The 16761-nt window shown below is 49.3% G+C and overlaps 1 protein-coding gene across 1 annotated transcript; it reads right to left on the bottom strand.

Annotated features, from left to right (window-relative positions):
- Positions 1–4549: 4549 nt before the first annotated feature.
- LOC109701840 (ral guanine nucleotide dissociation stimulator-like) lies at positions 4550–13500 on the bottom strand. The gene is made up of 11 exons (XM_074058048.1): positions 13270–13500; positions 12867–13060; positions 12225–12284; positions 10719–10912; positions 10072–10250; positions 9174–9389; positions 8760–8863; positions 7800–7890; positions 6082–6333; positions 5365–5486; positions 4550–4763 (listed from the first exon to the last, which is right to left on the bottom strand). Exons 1-11 carry the CDS (start codon positions 13498–13500, stop codon positions 4550–4552), a joined length of 1857 nt encoding a protein of 618 aa, XP_073914149.1.
- Positions 13501–16761: the final 3261 nt, after the last annotated feature.

The raw sequence follows: 16761 nt of genomic DNA on the forward strand, positions 1-16761 counted from the left end.
TTTTCATTGCTTATTGTGACCTACTTACCTATGTCTCAAGGTCTCCTCTGTTCCTGATACTTTTAACTAAGTCACGTATTTAGGATGATAAGAGTGGAGAACTTTTCAATATCAGGAGAAAATATAGACAAAACTCCCCAGAGAATTCTTAACGTCTCTGCTGAACCATGCTAGCTCTCTTCAGGGATGTTTGCTTTGGGATCAGGGGACATTGGGGCTTAAAGACCACAGACACTGTTTTTTGGAGAACATGAGAAATTTTCTTAGGTGGAGGAGAGCATTTGGAAGTGCTCACATTTATTTTTATCCAGTATCAAAATAAAGTAGGAAGCAGGTGCATGAAAGTGAATCTTTGTCTTCATATTGTGAATTGTATATTAAAGTCCATTCTCTTTCTCTTCTTTTCATTAATCCCTTCAAAAATATATATCCACTATGTACCAGGTACCGTGTGTGTGTGTGTGTGTGTGTGTGTGTGTGTGTGTGTGTGGTAGCAGGGGATGAAGGCAGAACACAAGAGCCAAACCTTTCAGATGCACTCATATCTAATAAGGCAGGCAGGGCGGGGCCAGGGCAACAGCAGCTCCTAGCTCAGCTGCCAAGACTCGTTTTTCAGCCAAGGGCATATTGCAAAATCCTTCCTCCATCCTATTCTATCTTCAGGCATATCAATCCCAGTAATGTTTTTTGTTTTTTTTTTGCGGTATTGGCGTTGGAATTTGGGGCCTACACCCTGAGTCACTCCACCAGTCCTTTTGTGGGAAGGGTTTTTTTCGACAGGATCTTGAGAACTTTTTTGCCCCATCTGGCTTCAATCCTCCTTATCTCTACCCCCTGAAGAGCTAGGATTTACAACCCTGAGTCACTGGCAGGTGCAATAATTTTCAATTTTACTTGTTACCAATATTGGACTACCAATATTGGTAGCATGACACTTTTAACGTTCTTCCTCTGCCCACTATTCAGCTCCCTTTTGTCTTAATTAAAGCTGCTGCCCAGGGGAACCTGAGTGATTTGATTAATCTCTTTCAGTTCCAAACCTAAAGAAACAGTAATGCCCCAGATGACCACTAGGTGGCGGTGATCGCCTCGGACAAGGAAAGGGATCCTAAACCAGAGAGCTGGATGGGGAAGAAGGTCTTGAGAGGGACAACGTGTGTCCTCTTTTCAACATGAAATGTGTGATGCTCTGTCTCAGTATTAACACGGGATATGACAGGAACAAAGTGACAGACGACCATGCTATTTTTGGAAATTCATTTTAATCCTAAAACTGAAATGTAGATTAGGTATTTACATTATGTACAAGTTACCCAAGACAATCTGGGGCGCAGGTGACAGAGCCTGGGATTGGGTTTTCATGTGATGCCCAGCGCAGTGCCTCTCTCTTACGCCTCCTAAGAGGGACGGTCCAACTGGTTCCATGTTTGACTTTAGGACTCTCAATGAAGGTGTGCAGGGAAGTTTTCACATTGGATGATTCTTCCTTTCTGAGTTCAGGTGGCAGAGGGGCAGAGATGGTCTCAGGAACTGGGACACCCCCACCACTTGAGAGCCTCTACCCAACCAGGTCTGGGCCATAGCCCTGACATACCTCCAGCTCAGCTCAAGGGCCACGAAGGGCCTCCCTCTGTGATTCCAGCCTAGAGATGGATTGTGTATTGACCTGGAGGAAACCTAATGACACTTACTCAGAAAAAGACTCACACATATCCTAGCTTGGCCTGGAGCTGGAGCTCGGCCTGGAGGTCTTCACATACCTCTTACTAGTGACAGGCAGGTTGGGATTTCCCACCACAGCAGGATTTCTAGACTTTGCCACCTATGCTGAATTCTGCCCTCCCAAGGCTGAAGTATTTGAAAAGGGCAATCTTTGTCCCAGGTCTCCTGAACCATGTTCCAGGAAGACATCCCCACCCAGTGGGCTCCAGGAACTCAGCAAGTCCAGGTCTTTCTGCTGGGCTCTTCTTTCCCACCAGTGTACTTGGCCTAGAGTCTTCCCTCAACAAGGCTCCTGCTCCTGTGAGCATTGTCACCTCTAATTCTAGTTTCTTGCCCTCCCTGGGTCTCCTCTTAATTTTCTGTACAGTTGTAGTCTCTCCAACCCTACCCCCATAACCTCAATGTTGCAATAAGCTACAGGAGGGTTTATGATGCCATTTCTAGTGGTAGTGGATGTCACTGGTGATTGTCTAGCCTAATGGCAGGACTGGGTTGCTCATCTCATTGGAAAGAAAGCAGAGAGTTCACGACATGTACAGTGGACCTTTGCGGTCCACTTAGATCTGCTGAATTTTTCCGTTAGATGAACCCCTCTGTGAGATTCATCAGTGTTGTGCCTGCCCCAGGGAAGGTCAGTGGGACTGTCTGTAATCCTGGGGTGAATAGTGAGGTCCCGGAGGGCTTCTCTCTGCTCTTGTGGAGTGGGGAGGCTCGTTGTGGGCAAGACTCCCTTACTCTCAGTCAGCCATTTCATGAGAATCAAGTGCAGCATGAGAAAGGCTGGAGAAGAGGAAGAAGGGCCTTGGATCCCTGCAAAGGTCACAAGACCCACACCCGAGGGCCCAAGGAGAGGACTATTATAGTCATCCATGATGATTGAGGTTGAGTGGATCCCCTGGGAAGTGGATCCCCTGGATCTTCCTAGGTGACCTGCACCAAGGAACCTGAGCACCCTGCCTCCTCATGGGATTTTTCTTTTCTTAGCTGTGCTATAATTCCAAAACCCGCCAGTGTGCATGATAGGAAACCATGTGACCCCTGAGTTCATCCCCAGTACCTGATTCTTTCCAAAGCACACTTTTCCAGCAGAGCCAGAAAGCATCTCTCACACTGAGCTGTCAGGACACTCTGCCCATGAAACAAGACTTTTGTTTCCATTTCTCACTTCTGCCTTTTCATGCTCTAAGCCGAGCAAGGACGGGGAGTTCCAGCAGCCACTGGGGCAGTGAGGAGAGCCAGCAACACCAAGGGCTTTTGTTGATCAGGCCACTCTGAACACAATGTCCATCCTCACCCTGTGGCCATGTGTTCTGGAGCCAAGGGCCTTGGTGACTGTCTGCTTCTGCAACTTACTAGAATAGGCTGTGAAGACCTCCAGAATTTTAGAGTCTGTGGACTCCTCCTGATATCTGCTATGTTTTTGCACACCTGGAGCACTATTCTGGATGCTGACCTGGATCAGAACAGAGGACAAGTCATCAAGCCAGGGACCCTAGAGTGGATACCAATTTACAGTGCCCTGGAACCCTCTGGGACCAACTCAGCCAGAGCACAGAGCTCATCCCTGGGCTGAGTGGGCCCTCACTTTCTCCTGAATCCTGAGAGTGGCCCCTGGGTAATGAAGTGGGCTCTTTCCAAATGCTCCCATCCCAAGTCGCCCTCAAATTCCTGTCATCTCCTCCCAGGCCACTTTGTGAAGCCCACAGGGGTGACCAGATGAATGAGCCTGGTCAGCGGATGGTCTTAGTCCAACACCAGGAGAGAAGGAGACATACGATTGCCAAGTGGCCTTCTATAGGCCAGCCCAATGTGGGCCAGAAGCTGCTGCAATGGGCAGTGCAGCTGGACTCCTGGCTGCCTCACCCTTGATGGTCACATCACAGGTGGGACTCAGACAGAGGGTTGCACAGGACTCATGTGCAGCTGGAAATCAGCACAGGAGAATAGTTGTCCCCAGGATGCCTAATTACATGTGAGCAGAACCTGTGGACCCAGGTACACCTGACTCCCAGACACTGACACTGCTGGTCACCTCCATGGCCACTGCATGTTGTGGCCCCCACTCTCCAGGCTGGATTGCAATGGAGCTTCGTAAGCAGCCTCCCTCCATCTCAGGCAACAGCACAAGGATAGGCCAGAAGCCATGGCCAACATCTGATGTAACTGCTGGGGGCTCCGTCATGTTCCAAAGAAAGTCAAGGTCCTCCAGAGCCACTGGGCCCTTACAATTCCCGAAAGCATGTCCCCCACCCTTGATCCTTCACTTGGGGCCTGTTTTCCCTCAGCCTGGGAACTCTGCTCCATCCCCCCTCGCTAGTCAGGCTCTGAGTCTTAGGCACTTTCTCCTGCTGGCCTGTCTGTGCTTCAGCTGGTTCAGCTAGGACACAGAGGGAACGGCCTTCCCACTGGCTCATCAGGACTTCCTAGGACATTGTTCCTATTATTTTCACCCGGGCTGACCTGGATGATACATCTGTCCCCCTTCCTGCTGATGATAGAGGGACTGCAAGTACAGGGAGTTGGAGACGTATGAGAAAAAGGTGCCGTGTGTACAAGTGGTCGCCATGGGTGTTGTGGAGCCTGATGCTAGGCAGGGGTAGCTGGAGGTTGAGATGATATGGGGGACTCTCTGAGGGATGACTGGAGGATGACTGCAAAAACTGTGGAAGACAGCAACATCAGCAGAAGCCCAGACACAGCAGGGTTCCCAGCTCTCTGGGCAGCCAGCCCTGGGGGATTTGGAAAGGCTTGTTTAGGACCCCAAGCTTCTGGACCCTTGTGTGGACAGAGAGTGTAGAAAGCTGTCACCAGGAGAGGAGGGGGATGATCAGGTGGTCACCTTGTCTTCCAGGTCAGCAGAAGCCTCCAGGGTAACAGTCTTGTGGATGTCCTTCATGTCAACGCTAGAAGAGCCCGCCAAGTACAGGCTGCAGGGATCTCCGGTGTCCTCAGTGCTGAGATCAGGGCTGCACCTGACCTCATTCCAGGGTTCTCCCTGGAAACTGCTGCTCCTGTTCACAGTTGTGTTGGAGGCCTGGTGGCTGGATGGAAGGGCTGGCTTATTTCAGGAGCCTCCCCAAGTACACATCCAGCCCCAGTACCTAACCAAACTCTGCTTGAAGCACTGTTCTTGATGCTTGGTCAGTGACCAGGATCCCATTCACCTGGCCTTCTGAGACATCACCCATTTCTCAGATGAGAAAACACAGGCCAAGAGAACTGAGGTCACATCACTTAGTCACAGGGCAGGCCAGAGCTGAGGTGGGATGCCAAAGCCAGCTTGTCAGGCTCCCTTTCCCACTGCCAGGACCTTCTCTTTCCCTTGACTACCTGGGATCAGGCACTTACTTGCTGAAGCATTTCCCCCTGGCTCCGGTCCTCTTGGTCTTCATGGAGAAAAAGGTTTTCTTTGTGCGTGGCTCCAAGTCACAAGCCAGTTTGTAGCTGTGGCAGTGGTGGCTATCAGGCTACCAGGAGCCACACCCTGGCTCCAACCCAGTGCCTCTCTTGGAAGTTTGAGCCCAAATCCCAGGCATTGCTAGACAGCAATGTGACATGCTTACAGGGCCACAGCCTCAGGCTCTCAGGAGCCAGTCCCAGATATGCAACCCCTGTATTCCCCCAGTGCCTGCCCAAACTCACCTCTCATCCATGGTGAGCACTTCCGTGTCCCTAAACCACTCCAGAAAATACTCATGAGGTCGGAAAGAGTAGTTTTCACAGGCCGACTGGAGCATAGTTATATTTGTGATGACTTTAAATTCCTGGGCCAGGGAGAGGAAAGGATGGTGACCGGCCTGACTCACTGTCACTCCTCTCACTCTGACCCAGGTTCCTCCATGTTCTCACAGCAGGGTTCAAGCACCCACTCCCAGGAAGCAATTGAGTCACACCTTCCTGTGAATGGCCCATCCTCTCTGCACCAAATGTCCCAGATATCAAGAGGCAAAGATGGAGCTAAGTGTACAACACAACCAAGAATCCAGGTCCAACCCCTCAGAGGGCGGAAGCATGGACTTACCTTCCTCCATTTATCCAGATTTACTTGCCCACCCTAGAAGACAAAGCCAAGGTGCTTAGAAAACAGCCCCTCCACCACTCAGACCTCCCAGCCTCCTACTTAGCTTCCAAAGTGGCCACCAGGGGCACACCACACCTGAACTAAGGCCAGCTTTCAGTCCTGGACAGGGCTAAGTGGGCTTCTAGGTTCAGGGCCCTTTTTCCCCAACACTCTCTGAGGACATCAGAGAGTGAGTCTTCAAGTGAAAAAGCCCTGCTTGTCCCACATGCCCCCTGACCTTGGAGGACCTGGTGTCACACTCCCATGGTCACCACCCGATGGACTTGCCATCCACCTACGATTGTAAGGTCAAGCAGCTCCAGGGAATCAACAGGTACCATTGGTGCAGTGGGTATAAACTGGGCAGCTGTGAGGCCCTTGTGTCTTGTGAGTTGTGACAACTCAGCGGTCACCGAGGGGCCGTCACCACCCAGCCCTAGTTCCCCAAACCCGTGGTCACTCACATGGATGTATTCTTCCATACTGCTCTCCACCCTGGCCATGATATTTAGGAATGTTCCCAGGAAGGGGATGGCTCCACTGATGACACCCTGAAGCATTGTGAGGGGTATAATAAGCAAAGTCCAGGGCCCTGTGCTGAGGGCTTCTTAGCCTGCCCCTATTCCCACTAGGAACTCCCACTCAGAATAGTCTGAGGATCAAGGCATTCTCTCCTGTCCTCAGGGCAACTCCTCCTGGCACTGCGACCCCCAACTACCTCTGTTCACTTCCCAGGCAGGCATTTGGAACATCTGAAAAGTATTTGACCCCCTCCCCACCCCCACCACCCTCGGGATCTGCTGGCTAGAGTTCATGTTGCCAGGATGCCAGATGTTCAGTGTGCCTGGACCTGCCACGCTCCATAGCTGGTATCTCATGGTGCATAACCGTAAGTGGGGCAATGGGTGTGAATATCTGGTGGAGCCATGTCCACTACAGCTTCCAGGGTGCCCTAGCCTTGGGCATGTTCACTCAAGCTCTCCTTTGGATGCCCACGGCCTCTCCAGATATTCCTGCACAGGGTGGCCAATTTGGAAGTTCCTCCCTGTTGAGGTTGAGGTGACATTAGCAAGGACATCCTCTCACCACTCCAGTTCCCAAACCCTGTGCCTGAAAGTGTCCTGAAGGGCTGTACCAACACTCCTGACATCTGCTGTGGCAGTTGTGGATTAGGTCTCTGTCCTAACACTCCTTGACATGGATCCTCACCTGCTATCCTGGCCTCCCTCTGCCTGTTTTCTCATCTGTAGTATGCGGATAACCACACAGCTGTGTGTGTCATGGGGACGGTGAGGACCCAATCTCTCCTTCTTGCCATTGGTGCTGTTCTGACTCCCCCTCCACAGTAAATCCACCTGAGGACTCCTGTCCTTCCTCTTCTCCCTACCAACTCATAGTCACCCTTGGGATCAGCACCTAGGCTCATCATCCCTCCAATTGACAGATGAGAAAACAAAGCCAGAGAGGTCTGGTGACATGCACAAGTCCTTTCAGGGGCAAAGGGACAAGGGGTCCAGCTCCCATAGGTTCCTCAACAGTGTCCTTGATGTGCCAAGAATCCTAGCAGAGCTGAGCCCGAGGGAAGAGGGATAAAATGTCTCAGACTCCTGCCTGCTCCAGTCCTCCTGAGGTCACTGCCATCATGAAGAGGCCCAAGGCTGTGCCAAAGGCTTCCCATCTCCATAAGCTCATTCATGCCGTTCCCCAGCACAAAAATGCCTTTGTCCACTCGGGATTGAGTTCCCAGGGGCCATGTCTGCTTACAGTTAGACCATGACCAGGTACAGTGAGGCTCTGTATCCTCTTTTATATGGAATCTTTGGGAGCATTTTAGCAGAAACTCATGGTGAGTTCATGGGTGACAGGTAGTTCTGAGACCCTTGGGTACCCTGCAGCTCCCAGTTGTGTGGGAGCCTTCCTAGGTTCTCTGTGACCATCGCCATGTCTTCTCTAGGAAAAGGTGAACTTAGATCTTCTTCCTGGTCTGGATGTGTGGATAGGTGACTTCTATGCCTACCTGGTCCACAGGCAGCCAGCTGTGATACCACATTCTTAAGCAGGCCACTTTCCTGGCTGTGCTGCCCACATGGAAGGTGACAGGGATCTGGCTTCAAGGGAATGGGATGGGATGCTTTATGGTGGCAGCGCCATCCCCTTCTGTGCACTCAAGAGTCAGGCCAGTGCTACACCTCATGAGGGAGCAGCAGACCTCCCATCCAGCTGCTTCCTCTACTCTCCACAAGCACCCTGGCTGCCTCTACTACATTCCTTCAGTAAGGACGCCTCTTCCTGAAACAGTGCCCCACCTCCCTGAGCACCAAACAGATCCCTCTTCCCTTCATCCAGATGAAACAGGCCTGGAACGCTACAAAACCATTTCCACATAGGAACTAACGATCCTGACACCCCCAATCCCCTTTGCCTACTGCCACCTGCACTCCGACTTCCACCTACCTGACAGAGCAGCTCTCTGTTCACAAGCTGGTTGGTTTTGTGAGTCAAAGACTTTGACATAGTTTGGAATGCTTCAAAGCTCCTTCTACAGGAAGGTCAGAGAGAAGGTGACAGTTGGTCAGGGTGGGAGAGGAGATGAGTGTGAATCCATTTTTTTTTTTATAAGCCCAAGACTCCACCTGACCAGAGGAGAGGTTTACAAATGTTTCCACTGTGCATGAAGGATGTGTGGGTCTGGAGCAGGACCTTACTGTTTGCACAACAGATCCCCACCATTTCCAGTGAGGGCGCCATTTTATTTTAAATCCACAGAATTCTGTGGCTACAATGTAAGAAGAAGAAAATCTCCCATATGGCCCTGTCCTCTGTGACATGCAAGGAAGCCAAACCCTGCCACAGATTTACTGCCCTGGGTTCATCCGTACAGTACTGGATATCAGCAACCCTGCTCTCAGTGATTGCAGCCAGCTTAATTGTGGGTTCACAGTGGCCATGGTGCACCTGAAGAGAGAAGTTCACCCACCTGGCAACCTCTTTCCATGTCCTCTGCAGGCGGTGGATGGCCTTGCTCTGCAGAGTGGTGAGGATGGCACAGAAGGAGGAGAAGTTCTTCAGAACCTGACATTCCTGGGGATGAGGACTCAGTGAGGCATACGTGGAGCTCCTTTCTACTGCCTCAGGCCCTGGGGCTGAGACAGATGGTGGGGAACTCCAGGGTCATGCAAGGGACCAAGGAGTAAGCAGACCAGGATGTCAGCTCACCCCCAGGCCACAGCGAGAGGAGGTACTCAGCACTGTGGCCGTGGACTCTGACTTTCCAGTCACTGTCACCCTGGGAAGGACGGACCTGGCATCTATGCAGGGAATCTGACCATAGCCCATACCTTGAGAGCAGAGAGAGCAGAAGGGGTTGTCCCGGGCCCCTCCTGCTGCATACCCAGGCCACCTCGATCCAGTTCTCCACCACCATGGCTCTGTCAGAAGCATCCAAGTTCTCATCCCCAACGCAGGTTTGGATCACACAATTCACCACATAGTTAAAGTGGGTGACAACGGCACGAACGGTGGGTGCCACATGCCCCTTTGCGCTTTTGTCCCCTTGGAACCAGATGTACTCCAGACATTGGTAGGGCACCACCTTCTTGAACAGCTCCTGGGGGCAAGGTCAGTGTCACCTGGCACTGTTGCAAACTACTGCCCCCTGGCCCAGGTTGGCTCTCAGATGTAGGGCTATAATTTGTGAATCTGTGGATGTGGCTTGATCACAGTGAAGGTGTCTGGATTTTGCATCCTGACCATCAAGGACGCCCAGCACCTGAGTCACCAAAAAAAAAAAAAAAAAAAAAAAAACAAAAACAAAGAAAAGGATGCCAGGAGAGGGAGAGTGGCATTTTCTAAACTCTCAGTCCACTCCCCGGAAAGTGGCTTACCCTCTATGTCCAAGCACCTCTAAGGTGACACCTCTGGCCTCCCCTAGGTAAATACTCTGTTTCCAGTCCAGTAAGGTTTTTGTTACGACCAGATGCTAGTCCTATGTCTGCCATGTGTGTAGTGCCCCTCAGGCGCCTAATGAGTGCTGAGGCTGGAGAGGCCCCCTGGGCAGACAGAGGTGTCCCATGGCCTAGCTGCACCTCTGCTTCAATACCTGATTCTTCACAGTCACTGATGGTTGGGCCCATGTCCCCTGTCCAAAGGGGAAGGGGGGTTCGGTCATGGTGTGTGCATCAGTGGAGCTGGACATGGACTGGAAATCGGCTCTGGACCAGGGTTGGCAGATCTGGACAGCAGAGGCCAGAAGGAATCCCTCCCCTTCCCTGCATGCATGAGACACTCACAGCGTCGATTGGTGTGAACTGCTGTGCCACCAGCTGGGGAGGGAAGACCATGAAGGATGGCTTCTTCTCGCTGGCTTGGCTGTCCACTGACTCCAGGGATTCCCAGGAAGCGCCCCTTGGTAGGAATGCTGCCGGAGCTGGCTCAAGCTCAAGGGACTGTGTGCGAGCTGGAACCCATTCTGGAGAACATCCAGAATATGACTGGTGCTCTAGAGCTACCATTTGAGTGGGCTCTTTCTCCAGGGCAGGTGTTAGAGCCCTCTCTGCCTCTGAAGATTGCGATAGCAGCAGCAATGGACCTAATGACGGTATAGCCATGGGGTTGTGTGCCAGAAGAGGCGCCTCAGTGGGCTCTGGCCGTGGAGCTGTTCCAAGACAAATCACTGCAGATGGAGAGATGCAGGAAGAGACAAATTTCCTTGTTGAGCTTTTCCAAAAGCAGAAAAAAATAAAACAAACAAGGAAAAAAACCCTGTTGCCTGCCACAGAAGCACCCAACAGTATGCCCTGCCAAACCCTATCACACTGCCTGTGTGACCCCTGTCTCTCCCTTTCTCCAGGCCCAATGGCGGCCTTGGAGCTTCCATATTGTGGGGCCCAGCACAGACTGCTCTTCCTGTGGTCTGTGTTCTCCACAGGCTCCTCACCCTCAGACTTTTCCTCGCTGGATACCAGGTGTTCAAGGTGGACAAGGAGAAGTTTGGCATGGCGCTCTTCTTCTGAGCCAGGCATGTTGAACTTCAGGTAAGCCACCAGCTTCTTGAGGCAGGGGAAGTCTGGAGGTTCAGTGAAGTCCCTGGAGTACTCGTTCAGCCAAGTACCCAAGATGTATGACATGGCTCTGGGAGCAGACAGGCAGCGAGCAGAGTCAGAGGCCTGGCCCTCCCCACCCCAGGCTTCTCACAGCACACGCGTGACAACTGGAATCCTGTGACTGCCCCTGTCCATTCAGAGGCCAGCACTCCCCAGCCCAAGCCCCTTTGTCTGTCCAGACATCGGCAGGTCAGGAAACCAGGTCAGGTAATCAGGCAAATTCTGAGGGAGGGAAACCTAGATCAAAGGTGTGAGCCGTTCTTCCTTTTCTGGGAAGCCCCTCACCCTATACTGTGTGTCATGCACTGTGTCATTCCCACAGCCTGGGCCTTCATCTTCGCAACATCTTGTGCTGCATCGAAAGCACTCCCCTCGAGGGGTGAGGATAGGTAAGACACCTAAAAAACTAGCTAGCATTTGTTGCCCTTAACGCAGAGAAACTAAAGCAGATACCTTAAAGCAACTGAGGCCAATAGGAAAAGGGGACCAGAAACTAGAGAAAAGGTTAGATCAAAAAGAATTAACCTAGAAGGTAACACCCACACACAGGAAATCAATGTGAGTCAATGCCCTGTATAGCTATCCTTATCTCAACCAGCAAAACCCCTTGTTCCTTCCTATTATTGCTTATACTCTCTCTACAACAAAATTAGAGATAAGGGCAAAATAGTTTCTGCTGGGTATTGAGGGGGGGAGCAGGAGGGGGTGGAGTGGGTGGTAAGGGAGGGGGTGGGGGCAGGGGGGAGAAATGAACCAAGCCTTGTATGCACATATGAATAATAAAAGAAAAATAAAAAAAAAAAAATAAAAAATAAAATAAAATAAAAAAAAAAAAAAAAAAAAAAAAAAAAAAAAAAAAAAAAAAGAAAGCACTCCCCTCCTGGAGGCTCCTGCTGCTCCATTCTGCATGAGTCATGTTTAAGGTGTCTTCCATGACATTGTTCTCTGAGTGGCATAGCCTGACACGCTCGAGCACACATTGAGCCTCCAGGAACCAGCGTAGTGTCTATTCCTAAGGTGTGAAGGCCTCAAAACTTTTCTGTCCCTGTGATGTCCAACCGGGTGTAATGCGCTGTGATGAGGATGATGGATTCTCATAGGGCCCAGTTCTGAGACCCCAACCTCCCTGCTGTTCCACAGGTACTCAAGTGCCCTCCGTCAGGGCTCTGTCACAATAGCTATTGTCTCCCTCCACCTGCAGGCAAAGCCCTTGACCACAATCCTCTAGGGGGAATTATAAGATATACGGGACCCACAGTTTGGCCAGCCTTCCCCAAACCGTATCTCCAAATATCGCCACTGGAGACAGGTGCCATCCCTCTGTCCCAAAGGCCACTCACAGTTTGAGTTGCTGCCGTGGTCCACCAACCTCATTAGAGTAGAGGAAGAAGGAGGCATATCTAGAGGAGGCCATGAGAGAGTCACATCTACTGTACCTGCTTATGACGTCTAGGCTTCCTGGCTGACTCCCCAATAGGAATGGAGCTGAGGATGGCAGGGATTTTTCTGTTCATCTCACTGAATGATGCTAAGTGTGTGGAAATTTTCCAACACACACACAATAGGTGCTGCCTATAGATTTGTGCAATGAATGAGCCCACCTGGATCCTTCCACATGCCACAGTAGTCTTGGGGCACCTTGTCTACATCCTCCAGATGGCCTGTGGGACCATCTCAATAATCTGGTAAATGCTTTGCCAATGCTTCAGATAAGAGAGGCCTCAGGCAGAGAACTGCGTCATGGGGGAGGAGAAGTCTCCCATGAACTGTTCACAGACCCAGAGACCCGGGCAGCCCACTGTGCAGGGCCAGGTCTGCCAAGCACCTCCAGGGTTCATCCCACTTGGTCCTGGCAACACCCAATGAGGGTTCATCTCTGAGTACACCATTCCCCATAATCAGACTGGAATACCACAGGCCAGGGTCAAGCCTAAGGCCTAGGCAAGTGAGGGTGAGTCCCCTACCTGGGAAGTAGCACTTACCTAGTGAACAGCAGGTCCAGTACCTGCTGGGTGGTGGCAAAACGTCGATAAGTGCATAGGAAGATAGGGATGTATGTCGGGTCCCCGAACAGCAGGGCAGGCACCAGGTGGTCCACCAGCTCCTCCAATGTGCCTGCTTTGAGCATCCCTGCCTTGCAGGGGTCCGCCAGAGTCGGGGCCAACTCATTTGCACCCTGACCAGGAAGAGTGAGAGACAGTTCAGACATGGTCACAGCAGTAAAATGGAAAATCACCAGTTGCCAGACACAAAAGTGAAGACGGCCCAGAAGAAATTTTCCTGGATACACACACAGACATACATGTTCGGGGATGGGTGGGTGCTCCCTGGAGGGTCAGAGTTTTGGCTGGCCCTCATCACCTTCCCTGGGTCACCCTGAGTCACCTTTGGGATCCTGTGGGAAAATCTCTTGAGTCGGCCAGAGCGAGGACTGACCCAGCATGTCAAGACATGGTCATGACCTTCACTCTGGGTTGTCCTGTCCTCTGAGCCTTCGTATGCACGGAGACAGCAAGGGAACATGTTTGTCTCTCCAGTTCTCCAGCGAAGTGAGCTGCTGGGGCCGCTCTGGAATGTGAGTGCCTGTCCCCGCATTCCAGGTTCTGCTTCGTCCATTGTCAACTGTGAGGTCATTTGTGGAGTGCCTTCATCTCAGCTGTTTCTGCACAAGACCTCCCAAAGATGCCCTTGGCTACTGACTTCCCCACCCTCAGGCTATGAGGAAAACTGGACACTGTCACACCCACTTACCCAATGCCATTGTCTTGGGGCAGAAGTGGGTATAGTCAGTGCCCTAGCTTTACTGGTTTTGGTTTAATTTACTGGGCCTGGATTTTGAACTCAGGGTATTGCGCCTACAAAGCAGTGGCTCTACCTCAAAACCAACCACAGGTCCAGTGACCCAGTTTTTTGGAGACAGCAGTTTGGTTTAGACACAGACCTTCCTTCTGACAAAGTGTGAGACTCACCACAAGTCTCTCTGCCTCTCGGGGCCTCCCCAGTCTCCCCACTTAACTCTGTGCAGGTCAAGGTCTTTGCTATAGCAAAACAAGAGGCTGAGAACTGTGGTGCCCTTGGGCAAGTCTCTTAAATTCTGAGTGTCAGTTTCCTAAGTGATCATAGTACCTACTCAGAGAGTTAGCATAAAGCAGGAAGGAAGAATTGCTTGTAAAAGGGCCATGCTGTGCCTGGCACAAACTAAGTCTTCAACAGACTTGCCTAATGCTAGTATTTGTACAACAGGGAATTCAGGGACAAGCTCTGTTTTGCGAGAGCTTCTTTATATTAGCATATAATAGTTGTATAGGGGGATCCATTGTGACATTTACATATATGCATACAATACATCTTAATTAGATTCACCCCCTCTTTTGCTCTTCCTCATCTTTGTTCTTTCCCTTCTTGGAAAACTTCAACAAGATTCTCCTTTTATTTTTTCATACATGCATACAAAATACTTCTCCCATTTTCACCCTCTTTATCCTCTCCTGAGACCCTCCTCTCCTCCTGTTACCCACCAATGGAGAAGACCTGTTTTGCTTCCCTGTCCTTTATTTTTTAAGTGTGTATTGATAGTTGAAGGGGGTTTTACCAATCAAGATGTTGTTCCAACTTCATCTGTAACACTAATTCTCAAGCTTTTCTTCAAAACTCACGTACAGGGGCTGTGTGCTGTGTTAAAGCTTGTTATCTAGCTACTTGGGAGGCAGAGATGGGGAGGATCATTTTCAAGGCCAGCTCAGGCAAAAAATATTCACGATCCCATTTCAAACAGTGACTGGGCATGGTGGCATGTGCCTGTTTTCCTAGCTGTGTGAGGAAGCACAAATCCTATGGTTCAGGCCAGCCCGGCATAAGGAGAGACTCTATCTGAAAAACATTAATGCAAAAAGTGCAGAGGGTTAAGTAATAGAGTGCCTGCCTAGCAAGCACAATGCTTTGAGTTCCATCCCTAGTACTGGACCAAGAAACAAATGTAAGCTACAGTAACATGTTCCGAATGTTCACAATGTGAAGACAAAGATTCACTTTCATGCACCTGCTTCCCTGCTTTATTTTGACACTCATAAAACTAAAAAGCTTCTGTTCATCAAAAGAAGTGGTCTCTAAACTGAAGAGAACACCCACAGAGTGGGAGAAAATATTTGCCAATTATACATCAGACAAAGGACTGATAACCAGAATATACAGGGAACTTAAAAAACTAAATTCTCCCAAAACTAATGAACCAATAAAGAAATGGGCATGGGAACTAAACAGAACTTTCTCAAAAGAAGAAATTCAAATGGCCAGAAAACACATGAAAAAATGCTCACCATCTCTAGTAATAAAGGAAATGCAAATTAAAACCACGCTAAGATTCCACCTCACCCCTGTTAGAATAGCCATCATCAGCAACACCACTAACAACAGGTGTTGGTGAGGATGCGGGGAAAAAGGAACCCTCTTACACTGTTGGTGGGAATGTAAACTAGTACAACCACTCTGGAAAAAAATTTGGAGGCTTCTTAAAAAGCTAGACATCGATCTACCATTTGATCCAACAAATACCTCTCTTGGGGATATACCCAAACGAACGTGACACAGGTTACTCCAGAGGCACCTGCATACCCATGTTTATTACGGCACTATTCACAATAGCCAAGTTGTGGAAACAGCCAAGATGCCCCACCACTGACGAATGGATTAAGAAAATGTGGTATCTATACACAATGGAATTTTATGCAGTCATGAAGAAGAACGAAATGATGGAGAACATCATACTGAGTGAGGTTAGCCTGGCCCAAAAGACCAAAAATCGTATGTTCTCCCTCATATGTGGACATTAGATCAAGGGCAAACACAACAAGGGGATTGGACTTTGATCACATGATAAAGCGAGACCACACAAGGAAGGTATGAGGATAGGTAAGATACCCAAAACACTAGATAGCATTTGTTGCCCTCAATGCAGAGAAACTAAAGGAGATACTTTAAAACAACTGAGGCCAATAGGAGAAGGGGACCAGGAACTAGAGAAAAGGTTAGTTTGAGAAGAATTAATTTCGAAGGTAACACACATACACAGGAAAGCAATTCGAGTCAACTCCCTGTATAGCTATCCTTATCTCAACTAGCAAAAACCTTTGGTCCTTCCTATTATTGCTTATACTCTCTCTTCAACAAAATTAGAGATAAGGGCAAAATAGTTTCTGCCTGGTAGTGAGGGGTTAGGGTGGTTAAGGGAGGGGGCAGGGGGAATGGGAGAGAAATGACCCAAACATTGTATGCACATATGAATAAAAAAACCCACTAGTTTTATTTCATTCAGTATTTTGAGCATAATTAAATTAAAATATAATTTGTTGCTTGTCTGAAATTCAAATTTATCTGACATCCTGTATTTCATTTGACAACCTTGCCCTCAGAATGTGTACAATATTTGCATTGACTTAGACTGATTAATGGATGATCAAATAATTGTTAAAATAAGATTGGAATTTAAGTGGTACATTACAGATTTTGTACACAGCACATAAAAATATACTTGAATATAAGCTTAGAAGATTCATAACAATAATTCACTTCTTGCTGCATTGACAGCTAGGAAATCAGGACCACCAAAAAAAATCTAATTAGAGATAAATTGTGATCACCTATAGCAGAAAGAAGATTCTTAAGAGAGAAGACCAGGAAAGAACCTAAATCTACCACATCTATAAACGCTACATGAATAAAAATGGTCAATACTATTATAGAATAGAAAGATCTATGAAACACAATGGAAAATCCACAAGGAGATCCATGTCTATGTAAGATTTTAAATTATGATGACGAGAGCATGCTGTGTATTAGTGAGAGCTGACCTTCCAAGAAACCAGAAGAGATATAAGCCAA

Source organism: Castor canadensis, chromosome 2 (assembly GCF_047511655.1).
Source record: "Castor canadensis chromosome 2, mCasCan1.hap1v2, whole genome shotgun sequence".
Lineage (NCBI taxonomy): Eukaryota > Metazoa > Chordata > Mammalia > Rodentia > Castoridae > Castor > Castor canadensis.

Bases quoted from the DNA above. Each gene is read 5' to 3' on its own strand.
- LOC109701840 (XM_074058048.1), bottom strand. From the start codon at position 13,500: ATGGACGAAGCAGAACCTGGAATGCGGGGACAGGCACTCACATTCCAG. The intron at 10,251-10,718 runs GTGAGGAGCCTG...GATGTTCTCCAG, and splicing joins CAGCGAGGAAAAGTCTGAGG to AATGGGTTCCAGCTCGCACA. The intron at 7,891-8,759 runs GTGGGTGAACTT...ATTCCCTTGAAG, and splicing joins ACATGGAAAGAGGTTGCCAG to CCAGATCCCTGTCACCTTCC.